Source organism: Acipenser ruthenus, chromosome 18 (genome assembly GCF_902713425.1).
Source record: "Acipenser ruthenus chromosome 18, fAciRut3.2 maternal haplotype, whole genome shotgun sequence".
Lineage (NCBI taxonomy): Eukaryota > Metazoa > Chordata > Actinopteri > Acipenseriformes > Acipenseridae > Acipenser > Acipenser ruthenus.
In genome coordinates this window covers 2,746,149-2,762,996 of record NC_081206.1, presented here as the reverse complement: position 1 = coordinate 2,762,996, position 16,848 = coordinate 2,746,149, and the positions used below count along the sequence as shown (strand labels likewise).

At 42.6% G+C, this 16,848-nt stretch overlaps 2 protein-coding genes across 4 annotated transcripts; both read right to left on the bottom strand.

The window, feature by feature from the left end:
• Positions 1 to 5,115: 5,115 nt before the first annotated feature.
• LOC117417643 (cleavage stimulation factor subunit 1) lies at positions 5,116 to 9,547 on the bottom strand. Of its 3 annotated transcripts, none has more exons than XM_058990809.1 (6): positions 9,424 to 9,547; positions 7,942 to 8,136; positions 7,328 to 7,605; positions 6,749 to 6,946; positions 6,077 to 6,467; positions 5,116 to 5,715 (listed from the first exon to the last, which is right to left on the bottom strand). In XM_058990809.1, the coding sequence occupies exons 2-6, from the start codon at positions 8,108 to 8,110 to the stop codon at positions 5,456 to 5,458; spliced, it is 1,296 nt and encodes a 431-aa protein (XP_058846792.1). In that variant the 5' UTR covers positions 8,111 to 8,136; positions 9,424 to 9,547; the 3' UTR covers positions 5,116 to 5,455. The 3 variants fall into 3 exon arrangements, with proteins under 3 accessions (XP_058846792.1, XP_033885692.1, XP_058846793.1); XM_034029801.3 differs by lacking the exon at positions 9,424 to 9,547 and adding an exon at positions 9,058 to 9,312; XM_058990810.1 differs by lacking the exon at positions 9,424 to 9,547 and adding an exon at positions 8,650 to 8,669.
• Positions 9,548 to 9,828: 281 nt separating this feature from the next.
• LOC117424692 (androgen-induced gene 1 protein-like) lies at positions 9,829 to 13,210 on the bottom strand. The gene is made up of 6 exons (XM_034041319.3): positions 12,777 to 13,210; positions 11,967 to 12,113; positions 11,746 to 11,847; positions 11,375 to 11,490; positions 11,062 to 11,213; positions 9,829 to 10,796 (listed from the first exon to the last, which is right to left on the bottom strand). The coding sequence occupies exons 1-6, from the start codon at positions 12,942 to 12,944 to the stop codon at positions 10,768 to 10,770; spliced, it is 714 nt and encodes a 237-aa protein (XP_033897210.2). The 5' UTR covers positions 12,945 to 13,210; the 3' UTR covers positions 9,829 to 10,767.
• Positions 13,211 to 16,848: the final 3,638 nt, after the last annotated feature.

Here is a 16,848-nt window from a genome sequence, read left to right as displayed (position 1 = left end):
ACCAGCCTGCTGAATAAGGAATAAGAAATGAGCTCCTGCGCTTTTCTGATTGGCTGCCAATTGTGCCCATGCACATTTCCACATCTGTAAACCCGCCCCCTACACTCCCACACACTGGGCTGTGTACTATAGCTGATATACAATACCACAAACCGCTGACAAGCAGGGCTAGTGAGATTTTCACAGCAGCGTGTCACGAAAGCTGTAGAGTCACTTAACTCTTTATTTTCTCAAACGTATTTTATTACAACACAGTGGGCATCTTTAGAAGACACAAGGCAGTAGTTCATATATATATTTTAAACTAGTGTTTTGTGTTTGGGTGTCTGGTGTCTGCTTACCTTATCTTAACAAGAATGTAAATACTTAAGCCACTGGTCCCGGTAACCAAGACAACACAAGGCCGAAAGGGTGCAGGAGTGCAAAAAGAGCATTTAATGATGAATCTGTTAGGGGACGTATCAAAACTTTTGTTACTCCTCTACCGTAAGGGTAAAACTTACAAAGAACTAAAGAGTTGATTTGATAGACAATTAGGGGTTGTTATTTTGAAATCTCAATGTTAAGAGATAGTACCTCTAACACTCAAGAAACAGAATATAATTGGCAACAAGTGAATGCCCCCATCAGCAAGAGAGTGTGGATTTGACTTACAGCTGGAGGCTGAGAGTCCCAATGATTTACCAAGGATTCAGTTCAGTGAAGTTTGCACCAAGGCTGTTTCCTTCACTTCTGTTCCTGCAATAAATTCAACAAATGTGGGGCAATTGAATCACACCAAAATATTTACTCATAAAATAAGATTAAACATATAAATAAGTTGCAAAAATGACGAGAAATGTTGATGCTGTTTATTCAGCGCTAACTGTTATATATAAACACTGGCTTTCAAGGCCTCAAATATTGAATCTTCAGATGAAAAAAAAAAAAATAAACAGTTGTAAAAATAAAAAAAAACTGGTTGTATAAACATTTTAAACAAGACACAAATCAGGACTAACTTTTTAATAAGTTCTCACAAGTTTCAGATGCGTGATCTGCAGGAATTCCCCTGTTCCAGCTCTCCACAAGCACAGGGACATCGTGGAAAGCTGTCTGGTGTGTGTACAGTATTAATAGTCAGCAGGACTTAGTCACAGCTCTACACTTCTCTTTCTAGAGCTTTGCTTCTCTCGCTCATCTTTCTGTCAATCCGAGCTTGAAAGAACAACAAAGATATTTAAAATGTATTTATGGCGTCACGTGTTATAAGACATGTATGACAAGGTGTTACTATCCACCCTCCTGTGTACCAGATATGTGGTGCAGACAGGCAGGGAGGGAGGGAAGCAGGGAGACAGGCAGACAGGGAGGGAGGGAGACAGGGAGGCAGGGAGGCAGGAGATCCATGTTGTTTTTGTTGGGATCCAGCAGGCCTCCCTTGGCCGCTAAGCTCTTGATTTAGGGATTAAATGGGATGGATGGTGGATGGCGGCCCAATCCATACAAACCACACAGGACAAGACCAACTATTTTTAGCGTGGCTCTTTGTGGACTTCTGGCCTGTCGGTGTCTATTGCTATGCTGAACAATTCCAGTTAGAAAGCTGGCAATGAGGCAGAACAGTTACCAGCTGTGTGATGTGGGAAGCAGTCAGGGAATGAGGGATGAGCCCAACAATGTGGGAGGGTTGGGAGGCATGTTGCAAGCCTATTGTAATCAATTATTCTCAGGCAATACCTGGAGGGCACAGCACCGTTTTTCATTAGAAGACAGCCAGTAAAAAGGCACCTTGGCACATCTATCGTCGGGTGAGAAAGCTAAAACATGCCTTTTGATGAGATTTTATTCAATCTTGCTGAAGTTGTTGGAAAGTAGGTATGAAAAACGTTCTCTCTATATGGCTGATAGATTTGTTTGTATCTTCTGTTTACAAAACCATGTTTATTTCTAATAGGATTATTAAACATGTTGTCTAGCTTGTTATGTTTAACTGTTGTTTCATGCCAATCAAACACGCACCAAGTGTCGTGTAAAAATGTCAGGGAACAGGGCAACAAAAGTTGAATTCAATTTCTGATGAAAATGAAGAGGAAGGATATAGAAAATAGTCATTGGCCTACTGATGAGCTTGCGGTTATCATCACAATGAGCCCACAATGAGCTACCCACTCCTATCAGCCCGGCAAGCCTGACTCATGACTAAGCAACAGAGCATCACGCCATTACTGACAGCTCCTCAGCCCCCTTCCCCCATCCAGGGAGCTTGGTGTGTTTTTAATAGACAACGCTCTGATCCAGGGCTGTCAGACACCACTCCTCGAGGGCCGTGTCATCTTCTGGTTTTCATTCCAACTTAAGCTCTCATTTAACTTCACTGAGCTCATTATTTGTTCAATTGTCCAATTAATCAAATAAATAGACCAATTAAGTGACTGAGAGCTCGGGTGGAAGGAAAGCAATGAGCCGCTGCAGCCCCCTCCTGGAGTTTGACACCCCTGCACACAGCTGTTCCAAACCACCTTACGTCACAGAGCTCGAACATTTCAGTGTTGTATAATGACTGGTATTCTACTCCACAGTCAGGACTCGAACGGCAATGCCTTTATAATGTGAGAGTGAGGAGCCACGGCTAAGACACCATGCCGTATGAGTTCAGCCTTATAATGTGATATATGTATGCCTTTTTATCTGAAACTGCCAAGTGAAGGCAGGTGGAGCACAGATTCTTTTCACCTGGCTGCTGGTTTTGAAGAGTGATTACCAGCGTGCATGTTTGTGTGGTGGTCGTTTCTTGTGCTGTAAAGAAGTCATTGTTCGTGGGTTTTGTTTTCATCAGCTGAGAAGAAGCATGAGAAAACGTGTTGAAATTTCCTTAAAACCGGTCTTGTTATTCGTGAGAAGAGCTCGCCTGCAAGACACAGGCTGCATTTCCTCTTGTGATTTCACTCCAGTTCTGTGAAACACAATAAAAACCGGTGATGCTTAATGAATACGGAAAATCGCCTCGAAGATACAGATAATAATTTTATACTTTCCTATGCAATCCTATTCCATTATAAATGATGGTAATAAAAATACCCCCCTCCCCAAACAGCAGTCTCCAGCACCAGTCTTGGAGAGCTACTGGGGCTGCTGGTTTTAGTTTCAACCATGTTCTCAGTTACTTAATTGCACCAATTATTGGCTTAATTAGTCAAGGTTAACATGTGTTCCAGATCTTTAGCCACGTGGGAATGTGGCTGGAGCCGTAGGTGTATAAAAGCGTGCTCACAGGTGATCATTTTTTAGAATTAATGGTAAGAATGAATGTCAGTGTTGGTGAAGGTTTGTGTGGTGCTTAAATATATATATGATGACTTCTCGTTGGTGTTTGGGAGTTTATGAAGCCGTGCTTATTTTGAGAGCGACGGCTCGGTCTAACACCGCTGAGTTTAAAAATACATATATTATTTGTGTTAACCTGTTTGCTTTGGCCCTTGTGCCTAATTGTTTTGTGTCTATTATTAAAGTGTGCAAAAGCACGTTTCAACTTGCAGCTTCTGTCGCTGGGTCTCCTTCCTGCCCGCTCCAGCCTTGGCTGTGACCCTACCCTACCACACTTGCTTCAAAACTTTATGTAAGCATCACAGTTCGTAAGAAAGTCAGACCTGTTGCTAAACGCTGTCTGTGGTGTGTGGGAAAGCAAGAAATGAGAAGCTCCCATTCATTTAAAGGAAGGAGCTGAGCCTCAGTGACATCTTGTGGATCTGGAAGTTACCCTCTTGCGCAAGTACTTGGCAAGTCTCCTTATTCCAAACCACGAACACATTTCAAAGTTTCTGATGAACTGTTATTGCAAAAGGAGTTTCTAGTACCATCAATACTGCTTGGAAGATATTTTAGGTATGATAACTTATACAAGATAATGGAATCCTGATTTGAAGGAGGATGCTATCTGAGAGTCAACATACCAAAGCATTCTCATAAGAATCTTCTACTCGTGCTTTGGAATCATTTCCTAGAATTCTTTACAGACACGCTACCCATGAGAAAGCATTTCTGTGAGGCTACTGGAATAATCATTATAACATTACACTTTAGTTTTCATTTTAATTTAGGAAAAACCCAACCAAGCTGTCCCATGAATACTGCCTTTCTGACCAGGGGAAAACTATCAGGAACAATGAGGTCATATCTACTCAAACACATTCTCTTGAAAGAGGAAATATCAAACTGGATTTCTCGTCAACTGCAGGCTTGGAGTTCTGCTTTCAGAAAAAAAAAGAAAGCTTGTGTGCATTGAGGAAATGTCACTGCCTTTTTAGTGGACAGTGGAGCTGATCAAAAACACACCATGCAATTCTGAACTGGACATGACAGTCAGCATCCAAGGACTGGACAGGCCGGAGGACTGAACTGCTCCATCACAGGGTTCTGGGTACGTCTGGGACTAGTGCTTTAAATGACCAAGGAAAAACACACACACACACACACACACGTACATCATGAAAAAGCATCAACTTCCCCTGCAGGCCCCCCTCTCACTCACACCGCGAGAGATCACATTAAAAATAACTACACTGCGGAAGACAAAGTAACCACAGACCTAAAGTCCCAGAAAGTATGCAGTGACAAGATAAGGGAGTTTTATCTGCAAACTCACATTACACTTCTCTCGTTTGCTCCAAAACAGTATAACTTGTTTCTACATCAATCAGTTTTTATATATACTTGAAATGCATTTCACTGCATTGCACGATGCATCTTTAATGATCAAACCGTTCGAGATATTCCACCCTGGTAGAAAATAAAACTTTTACACAAACCACACACACACACGTCTGTTTGAGAGCTGTGCATGAGAACCTTCTGTGTGGTGCGAGGAACTGAATCGTTTCTATCTATTCTGTGGTCTGATGCTAGGACCTTTTGATCTCTCTATTCGACACAGTGTCAAAAACAAGCCATCCTGATTCCCATCCAGAAAACCAGGTCACTCAAATTATTATTATTATTACTATTTTTTTTTAACTTCACACCAGACTTACCATTCTTCTACTCCCACAGTCATCGTACCTGTCACTCTATCACAACAAAAGTACAGCCATGACAAATTTGTTCCCCCCCTAAACTAATAATGACGTACAAGCTACGTTGTAAAAAGTGAATTCTTTAATAAAAACAGAATTTACACAGTACATTGAAGCAATAAACTGACACAGATGTGTTCCAGCTGCCAGCTATTTAAAGGGGTAATAACCAAGGATTTAAAAAAAAACAAAAAAAAAAAACACACATTACCCCTTCCAGGTCAAAAATAAACGTGTCGGAACAATTGATTTCGATAAAGTAACTGAATCTTGTGAAAGTTAAAAGGTGAGCTGCTGGGCAGAGGGAACATGAATTCCTTTTTCTTCCTCAGTTCAGACTCACTTCTCCCCCCTGGACCCTGTGCCATACCCAGCCCCGCCAAGTCCACCCACCCCCTTGCCCCTCAGTCCGTGGTGGTCCTGCGATACCAGAAGCGTGCGCGGAAGTCGTCGCTGCAGGTCATGAAGCCGGGGTTGGTGGGCGAGTGGACGATGCAGCGCACGATGTTGTTGTGTCCCAGGGAGAGCAGGTTCTTCCTCTCGGCCGAGCGAGACTCCCAGCAGCAAAGACTGATGGTCCTCTCGTCTGGCAGCAGCACGTAATCCTCAGTGTGGTTAAACACCGCCTGGGTGCGGTGCATCTGCCGACCGCTCAAACCAGCGCCTGCAAAGGGAGGAGAGAACAGGTAAGAGGAAGAGAATAGGAAGGTGGGGAGGTGTGGCTAGTCTGCAACAGACTTCTCCTTGTCAAAGACCAGTATGGCAACATAGCCCAGTCTCAGCGTCTGGGTAGCTTCCTTTACTTACAGAAGATACGCCCAACATATTAGGATTATTACAAAATTAGACTGTCTAAAGAACAAGCGGATTATAATTGTTCGCATGAGAGAAAAGATTTTATAAAAATGTATTGGTAGTTAATTCATTATACTACACATTGCTGGTTATTAAACTGCTGGTGACTTGATCTTGAAAGCACATCAGAACCCCCGGTTTGCGGTTGCCGAGAAGGAACGGGTCCTCACCAGTGTACTTGACGAGAGGGCGGCCCGTGGAGATCTCCCACAGCTTGGCCACGGAGTCCTTGCCGCTGGACAGGATGTACTTGGAGTTCTTGGAGAAGACGGCGGAGCAGACCTCTGCGCCGTCGTGCGCCTTGTCGAAGGTGACCACGCAGCGGTTCGACACGCCATCCCACAGCTTGATGCTGCCGTCCTTGCTGCAGCTGACGTAGCTGTTGGCGCTGGGGTTATAGCTGACGCCCGAGATGGTGTCGGTGTGCTGGTCGCGAGGGTTGCAGGACACGTAGCACTGGAAGGTGTTGACGTCGTACAGGCGAAGGGTCGGATGCTGCGTGCCCACCAGCAAGAAGTCCCCCGAGGGGTGGAACGAGATGGAACGCAGCATTTCTGCTTCCTGTGGGGATACAAGAAAGAGTTAAATGAAAATGTTACATTCTTAAACAGCAGAAACCAAGTCAAGTAAACAGACGTTTCAGCAAGTGCCTTATATCAGTCTACTGTATAAAAACTGCAGGTGGTTTCATTTTGGAAGGGGTCAATCATATGCAGGTAACGTGATAATGACGATCACAGGAAACCCAGAATGGCTCAAACCCTGGAACGAGTAACTAGATGTTCTGGAGAGGACCGACAAGGTAGTTGGAAACACTCTGGCAATGGGAGGCAGCAGGGTACCTGTACGTATTTAAAGGCTCTCTTGGCGGAGGGCTTGGAGTAGTCGAAGAGTTTGAGTGTGTAGTCGCGGGACCCCGATGCCAGGATCTGCTCAGTGGGGTGGAAAGCCAGGCAGGTGACCTCGTCTACGTGATCGTACAGCGTGCGGATGACAGGGTGGTTCTCCATGTTCTGCTGGGCAGTCTCATTCATCATCACCTGAATGAGCATTTAGAAAAATCAGACAAGGTGCAACACAAACATCATTCCCATCAGGGATCTACCTTAATCACATTCACAATGTTTCTGAGGGATAGTCCCTCCTCCTGGGGTCATGTGGCAAAGCTGAGGTTTCAACCTGGGATCTCTTTGCTCACAGTCTTCAGTTCTAAACACACGGCTAGTGGCATTTCACTTGCATGGCAGAACTGGGTGTCAAGCAGCTGGGATTTTTGCTACTGATAGCTTCAATGTGACAGCAGTGAAGGGTGATCTACATCACTGACATGCCTGTTAATATACCATCCCACTGTTTTACATTTCCTCACATAGGAACCTACTCTTTTCAAACCCTTTCCTTTTCCTAAGATAGAGACTTACCTCAATGGGCATGGCACTCTTGGCCAGCATGCGTTCCGTGTCCAGGATTTTGATGGAGGCGTCTGCTGAGCCGGTGGCAATGAGCTGCCCGTCTCGGCTGTAGGTCGCCACGCGGCAGGGCCCCTTGTGGGAGGTGACGTAGCAGGTCTCATACTCCGAGGCTTCAGGGGACATAGTCTGCATGTCAGCGTCATACTCCAGGTCAATCCCAGTGCCTGGAGCCACTGTGTCCGAGCGCCCGATTGCATACTGCACCGCGGTGTCGTCGTTCTCCATCCCTGGAAACACACACGAGGATTACAGCATACACAGACTTTCACTGCAGGCATTGCAAAGCAGAGTGTAACTAACACGAACAACAACAGAAAAAAAGTGTGTGTGTGCCTGATTTAAAACTGTGCTTCTACACAATGTATTTTGGAAGAAAGCAGAAAAAAGTTAGAGAACAGAAACAGGCGGCTTCAGCCGGTGAGTTGGCTTTCCTGTCCTGTACCCCTAAACTAGCTTAACATTAGTCAGTCCAGGACTAGTGCCACTCTGGAAATCATCAGTTGGTCAAAGCAAGTAAAGGAGTGGCGGTCTCATTTCTCGGGCAGTGTCTGTGCCCTGCATACCCAGTTTGGCGAGCTGCAACAGCTGCTCAGATGGCGAGACCACAGTCGGGGGCTTCACCTCTCCGATGAGGCAGTTGGCAATGTTGGTGTAGCCATCGTAGAGCAGCTGGCTGATTATGAGTCTGTAGAGATGTTGCCGGTCTCTGAGCGTGGCCTTCGGGCGGTACATGGCTCCCAAGCACTGCGTCACTCTCTCTGAAAAGAAATACTTGATCTTAAAATGGATCATTGCTGATCTTTGAAATGTTACAAAATGTACACAACAAAATGCCACCAGTTATTGAACTGTATTATAGGTTTTTTAAAACTATCAATCTCTGAAATTCTAATACTGAGGTGTTTGTAACATGCTGCATTTGGTAGCCGCCTCATGGAAAAAATATGTCGCTTGAATCAATGCACTTTTTCAAGGAACTCCTGCAAGCAATCGGAATGTGTTATAATAAATAGCCCACACTTTCCCACGGGTAAATTGAATCAAACAGGAAAGCATCTATTAAATTAAGCGTCCCCACATTATCATTATAGGGGCAACAACGCCTGTGAAATAGACCTGTGTACGAACCCCGCTTTCACAGGGCAATGCAGCGCAGTCACAACAGAGTTCGCAAACAGGTGAACAATCAGGCAATGAAGCAGTAAAACACATCCCCTCACAAAACAAATTCACGTTGTATGCATTTTAACATACACAGTATATTTCCTTACACATTTAACTTAGACCGAGTTAGTCCAAACATCGTTGTGGGCTGGCATTAGCAATGTTGCTTACTGATAACTGACTGTTTGAATAATGTATTGTAAACATCAGCAACGAATGTTAACTGTACGCAGTTAACGCACAGCGTGAATATAGTTCGGGTCTACGGTGGATTTATTCAAACTGATCCGGTTTGTCTATCTCTAATCGTGAATTTAAAACCCAAGTAGATGTGTGTTTTATTTGTGTCTGTTTTTTGTATCCATAATCCCCGTTCTCCAAGCGGAATAATATGCATACACAACTTTGCAACTCGATAGCTACAGTTTCCGTCTCTTGTTTGTCTTCACTAGTATAAACAAGTAAAACATATTTATGAACAACCGAAAACACGATATTATAAAAACACAACACACCTAATCGATGAAATCACCGACAGCAACTCCTCTCCACGCGCCACACGTCCTTCAACAGCGTGCGTACGTACACATGCACGCACACGTAGAATACTACTTACACAGCGTGCGTAACCCCTTATTTTCACTAGCTAGTAGAGTCTAATAATATTGTTTGGTAAATAGCCATGGGGCATTATTAACATCTACGCTTACATAAATCTTATATAATGTGTATGTTACTAGTGAACCTTTCAGGACATCCGCGCCATCTTAACTTGGGGCAAGAACAGAGAAAGGACATAGCAGCGAGAGCTGGCAAATGATACGGTTTATCCGTGCCCCACACCATGCACGTTACTGTATTTCCAAAACAAAAAGATGTACCTTGGAATGAACTTGGTGTTGTTGGTGCCACCTTCCCGTGTTTAACATGGATTCACTTGTAGTATTGTGTTCAGCATTTGAGGCTGGGCGCTTTAAATTTGATACAGGATTAAATTGGCATGGAGCTATGCCACATTACGAACACAAGATGGCACTGAAACACAGCACACACAAGCCCTACTTTCATTTAACTGCTTAAATGCTATTTTTTTTGTACACTTTTGAAAACACCCACATAGCTTTTGAGTAATTCGAAACACTGTTAATCCCAACTGGTTAAATAAGAACATTGAATCATTTTTGGTGCATCACATAGAAAGGTACGACACTGAAAGTGCCACCAGTTGTCTCAACAGTCTAATAGGACGACAGGGTCCTTATGATCAGAAAACACAGAGATACAGGTTAGTAAACAATGTCACAGTGTTTTATTTTAAATTACATTATTCTGCAATTATATTTCATCTGCAGGGCACTTTACTGATGTCTAGATCACAACTGTGGAGGGTAGAACACATACAAAACAAATAAGTGGCTGGACTAACACGCATTATTTTTCCTTTCAATACACACACGTGTCACACAATTCAAGAAAAGAGCGATAGATAAGGACTGACTTCACAGACCCTGATTAGCACTAATCCGGGACTACCCTACCCCAGGCAGCAGTGTGGAGTAGTGGTTAGGGCTCTGGACTCTTGATCGGAGGGTTGTGGGTTCAATCCCCAGTGGGGGACACTGCTGTTGTACCCTTGAGCAAGGTACTTTACCTAGATTGCTCCAGTAAAAACCCAACTGTATAAATGGGTAACTGTATGTAAAATTAATGTGATATCTGTATAATGTGAAATAATGTATAATGTGATATCTTGAAACAATGGTAAATCGCCCTGGATAAGGGCGTCTGCTAAGAAATAAATAATAATAATAATAATAATAATAAAAAAATAAAAAATACATTAAAAAAAATCTGTGCCTATGCATCTGCGGGAAGGTGCTCCCCCCAAATAAATCCCTTCATATTATAATGCAATACATCCTAATGGTCCTGAAATAGATCCAGCTGATATTAAAATGGTCCTTAAAAATAAATAAAACCAATCGTCTTCAGGGTTTGGGATCTGTAGTAAAACAAAGTGTTTTGAATGCATCCTATTCATCGGGTGGTGGTCGTTCTGTTGTTAATTAAAGTTATGATGACAGTTAGAATGTGTGTTCTCTTCCTCAGTTCATGCAAGGATTCACAGTCCTGCGTGCCAGTGAGCTTCAGATCCCAGCACAGGATCAGTGCAGCCTGAAGTCAATCTTCTGAAACCAGCAGCTCTCTGGGACAAAGAAACAGCCTTACTTATTTTTCTTCTTCTTCAGCTGTCCTACAGGCAGAAAAACAAGCCATGTCAGTGACATTCATCCCCAACCCTGCTTTAATTAATCGTGAGATACACAAATACAATACCAGCTGACCTGAGCAACCTGCTCCAAGCGGAGAACAGCTTTTACTAACAGTTTATTTAATAAGACACACCTGAGCTTGTTCCCTATACACTGGGGCTAATCAAGCTTGTAGTAAAACCTGGAATGGGTGAAACAGCTATGCAGTAGGAGTCTTATTTCCAACCCGGACTAGAGTTCACCTACCCCATAGCAGTGTGTTGAGTTTCTCTCCCAGGAAGTACAAGGGAACCATGGTTAGGGAGGCGGCTGCCAGGAAGATACCCCGTCCCAGTGGGCTTAGGAATCCGAGGATGGGATACACCCAGACTCCAGAGACGTGGTGAATCCAAAACACCCTGCAGGAACGAGAGAGAGACAAGGAGAGGCAGGGTTAAGAACACATGGCCTCAGATAGAACGTCTTCATATTTCTAAAGGGGGTCTTTTCTATTGCTCACACAGAACACTAGCCCTGCAGGAGAAACAAAAACTTATACAGATCAAAAGCAAATAAATACCAGGCCATATAGAGTCCAGAAAACAAGGTCAGTCCCAGGATGCCTTTCTTCCGGCTAGGGAAGCGATGAGGTATGATGTAGAGCTCCACAAGGAGCAAGGGCAGGATTACAGTGTGCTGGAGGGGAGAGAGGAGAGAGAGGAGAGGGGGAGGGAGAGAGAGAGAGAGGGGGGGGGAGAGAGAGAGAGTCAGGCTTTATTTCCTGACCCATTCACTGCTCCGCATAATCAAACAACAAGCCTTCTAACTCCTGAGAACACATTTTAAAGCAGTTCAACGGGTGAACACGTATCTTTATTTCTGATTGGAATGTTTTGGCTGGCACATTGCCTGTAATTGCAGTGCATGCTAGGACTGTAATGTACTACTTACCATGGCATGATTTAGCCACTGAGGGATGATGTCGTCAAGGAATCTGGGATAGACCAGCTCCCGGTCATAGGCATAGAGCAGCCAGAAGGACAGGACCACAAACTGCCAACCAGAACACAGCAAAAACGTGTTAGAAGCTTGTAACTGGGCTCTTCATGTGTCAAATCAGGTGTTTTACTAACACCCTCACAGGCGCAGTGAATGTGTTAGCTAATACTCACGGAGCCCACTGGGAATGCCAGCACTGCCAGGATGGTGTCCCGCAAATCTGTGAGGAAAGATGCGGGCCCCCCGCGGCCCAATTTTGGAAAGAAGTGACGGGTCACATCAGTCAGGAAGCAGAGACCAAAGAACACTGTCTGCAGGAACTGTAGGGGGCAGCAGAGAGCAACATACATTTAAAAAAAAAAAAAAAAGTATTTTATTTAACCAGAATAGTACCCGTTGATAAAAACCGCTTAACATGGTCTCATATGTCATGGAAGTCTTAATGTATTGTACCTTCAGGCCATTATGAGAAAGCAAAGTGCCTTAACTGATTTAACATGAGGAGACCAGACTGTAAGAAAGGTCAATTGCTACACTTTAATGGCAGGAAAGCACGAATAAACCATGGTGTGGGTTTTTTTTCCCCTATCTAACAGGATATTTCACACAAGGGGGGTAAACACATTAACATTTCTGCAGTAATATCGATTTCACTATCAAGAAAGTACAACTGAGCCACAAACACTAAACGTTTTTATTTTATTTTAATAGAAGTATTTCTAAGGGAGTTCATTAATAACTCCTCGAATTCACACTGGGTGGGTTACAGCACCATTGGTGTCTCCGGCGTTAAAGAGGGCATTCTGCGACCACGTGGATCACAGCTAATCAAAGCTCCACAGCCCGTTCTTTCTCAACAGGACTGAAAAGATGAATGTCTCCTACATGTATTAATCTATTCCCGGCTACACAGACCCTCCTCAGACTACACGACTGTTTAGTTCAATGACATTTATCAAGCACCCAAATGACATATCACCGACCAGATCAAGAAACGTCAGATACTTCCATCTTCCGCCGTACGACTGTGTCCCAGGATGCCTACCCGAGGCTGTGATAGAAACGTTGTGCCAAACCGTGAAAACATACCAGGAAAATATCACAAAATGAATGAGGCCAGGAGTTCTGCACCCCAAAACTGTCGCCGCCATGTTTCTTCTGTCAGATCGAACATACCAATACCTTTACAAGTAATTATCCATTTTTTTTAACAAAGGAAGAAAAAAAAAAGAACTACGGTGTGTTTCAATGTCGACATAACGTGTTATAACAAGTAGATAGATTGCCTGGAGATGATAGTTGCTTTAAAAAAAGAAACTTTTAATTGCCAGACACTCCCCTATTTTTCTGACAATGTTCCTTGTTCCAAGGTGACATATCGTTTCAAATTGAGTAAGCCGAAGTTCAGAACACACGAGTGAGTGTTTACTCAAGTTAAAATCGAGTGTGTGTTGAAGCTCTTCTTTGATGTAAAACAATTGCGATGCATTTGCATGTAATCTCTCATTTAAATTGCTTCTACTCAGGTTAAATCTGGTGCTGTCATGCTTTTGATATGCAAAAAAAATAAAAAAATAAAAAACCTTTTGTACTTCATGCTAGACATTTTGCATATGGCTTAAACTGTCTTTGCAAATTAATTGAACTTTTTTTTTTTTTTAATTATTCAGAATAGTTTTTTGCGTGTATATTTTGCGTCTCTAAAATGCACTATGAATAACAAATGAAAACGTTTGGATTCATTACGGAATGCAGTTTGAATCCAAATGATTTTTGAATCTGACCACGCTGGCATGTAGTTGAACTAATGATCTTCTTTCCTGTTTAGTCTCAAACTGGACATCACCCTACAGGTGGAATCTCCAAAGAATGACCAGACAGAACATCAGCTAGCATCACGTCACCCCGCCCCTCTTTAAAAGTGATCTAACAAGACTTTTAAATCCCCTGGCAATCTAACCTATTATATCAGCACCACCAAATTCTGAGGTGTTTATTTGAACAGAATCAAGTCTTTTCATGTGTAATATCATTTTCAATATGTAAAACATTTCAAATAGAACGTTATAGATTAAAAGACACAGATGCCTCCTGGTTTCAAACCACTTCCTGTACAGGAACTAAATGTAAAGGAAATTGATTTTAAAGCCTGGTCTGTATTGTAGATAAGTGAGCTTCCATGCTAGCTGCTTCACACACAGTCCCACAGGCATTGGCAAGCAGGAACTTAGCATGAGTACAGCAAAAAAACAAAAACAGCTAAACATTTGATCTGAGAATCTGAGTTTCTAGTTGCTATGGCAGCACAATACAAGCCTTGTCATTTAACTGGTGAAGAGTAAAAGCCCTCGGTTGCCTTGGCAACCAGGGCGCTTAGCGGTGCAGCAGCTAAAATCATATTAGTACAATTTGTTTACTGACAGTATTATCTAATGGACAGAACAATTTCTGATCTGTTACTCAGTATGCATATACTATATATATATATATATATATATATATATATATATATATATATATATATATATATATATATATAATTTTCCTACATGCTGTTCAGCTATGGAGTTTTGGAGGTGCAGAATCCTAATACATATCTTTTTGGTTGCCTGAGCTAAAACAGGGCCTACACATGGCATTGACAAGTTACAGAAACAGTCTGCAATGTACCTTCTGTTGAGTGCAACTATTCAGCAACAAGTATGAGAAAGCAACAGGACCTCAGTCCCTTTCCCCCAGCAGCACTGTGCCCCTAGTGGATGTTAGAAGTAGCACATTCTATGCAGTCATTTGCTGTACTTCATCCACCCGCTGGTGTTGCAGGGGCAGTAACTTATTTAGAAAAGATATCTGAAGGGTAGACTGAGAGATTTATTGAAGCCACAGCTGTGTCAAAAACTGACAAGGGTTTGAGGTCTTAAAAAGAACATTTTACAAAATGCATCTAAGCAACAAGATGTATACGGTTAAAATGGCCACACCAAGGTCTTATTTTTTATTGGTACTGCTATTGACATATCATCCATATAGTAAAGGCATTCCTTGGTTTACAGTACCTTGGCAGAGGCATTGCAATGAATAGTTCTTGCAAAGAAGAAAGCAGAACCCAAGTAAGCATGGTAAAGCATGTTTAAATGATGGGGAAGCACATTTGCACGGCAGCACTGGGACTGTAGAAGTTTGATTTCTTTCAGGATTCTGTGGGAGGTTGCTGGCTTTGCACTACACTTCTCTGGTAAACATCTGTTAAGTCATTAATAAAAGCCCATTGTAGCCGAGGTAACCCAGTTACAGAACCCTGACTGCTAATGTCAACAAGTTTCAATAGCGTTAACTCTGTGAAACCACTGGTTGTTCCCAAGTTAATGAAATCCTCTATATAATGTAACAAGGAAACATTTGAGTTTTTATGGGTTGGAAAATGTATTCCATTCGAAACGATTGTCTAACTGGCATGAAGGAAAAGCATCACCCAGGATCCTCCGGGACAAAACATGAGTTCCATCCTGAGGGAACTGTGGAGTTGTTTTTAATGCATTTGTTTCGTTATTTGCCCAAGTCATTCCCTTTGAGAACGAGACCTCATTTCCAAGACCATCCTGCCAAACCCAAACTGACCCAGTTAAACGATACATGCAGTACTTAAACAAGCCATACATCGACAATGAGCAATGCTAGCTGGAGTCAAGATTTAATGGAGTTAACATTTGAAAACAACGGAGGAGCACGTGTGGTTTTTAATTGCAATGGCTTAGTTGTCCTATTTGATAGTATTCAGTTGCTGGGTATATGATTAAAGCACTGTAGCATCCAGTCTTTCAGAGTGAAGATGTATTAAAGAAGATTATTAAATATAATAAAATCATTTAAAAAAAAAACATTTTATGTGCCTTCTGTATTTCACTGGTAGTTTTATCAATTAACAGACTAATGTGTTTTTTTGAAGTAGCCTTCTTTGCATTCCACTCATTAGGTGACCTCCTCTCGTTTGTAAAGATGTCAGGACAGTATTAGAGGTTGCTCAAGATCTTTTGCTCCATATATACATTTTATTCTTATGACATTGACTGCATAAACTGAAGCATAAGCAAAGGGGCAAATATGAATGAGGTAACTAAGAAATAACTAAAGGAGCTCTCAGATTTCATTTTTTTCATTTGTATTTTTTTTTTTTAATGCATTATTTTTTTTTCCCCTGGGTCTCGCTGTACAGTCCTAAACTCGTCACTTCTGAACACCTACACAGAGATGCAGTCACCGAGCAGGAAAATAAAATGTAATAAAAAAAAAAAAAAAACATTTATTTTTTCCCTCTGTCATTAAATCACTTCCCACGCTGCCACAGGCCATGGCCGCCCCCTGTCAGCCCACTCCTCTCCCTGAAACCAAGCTCCTGAGCCAGGGTAGAGGCAGCCAGAGAACCTTTAGGACCCCCCTCCCAGACTGAGCTGAGACTGGCCCATCCCATCTTGTTAATGAAGCCTGGTTCAAGTGTATGACAGGTTAAAGACCATCGCAATATTCAAACCACTTTCTCGCCCAAAAAACATTTCTGAATTTTAACATTTTAGCTGTTAAAAAAAAAAAAGAGAGATGTTCCCGCCCACACCAGCCGATAACACACCCACTCATGTACACACACATGCACCCCTGTATTAAGGAACCAGGCACTGATTCACATGTTAGATGCATAAGGTGCCTCTCTGTCTGCTTTCATGCTTGCCTGCATGTACTGTGCGATTAAAGGTATGCCTGCCTGTCTGCTCCTTCCCCTTTCTGTTCTGTGCTGTGGTCACACTTGTTTCCCTTCTGCTTCTCTCTCTGTAAAAGCAACTTGCCTAAATGCTTTTGTTTCAAGGTAACACTTGCACAAGTCTCTCAGTCTCTCTCACCCTCTTCCTCTCCACAGTCTCTCCTCCCTCTCTCTCTCTTCTCTCTTTCTCTCGCTCGCTCGCTTTTTCTGATTTGCATAGAGGATGTGACAGTGTTTTTCTTCTCAGATCAGCAACAGTTCCCTTAAGCAAAAAAGAAACAGAAAAAAACAGCAAACAAAAG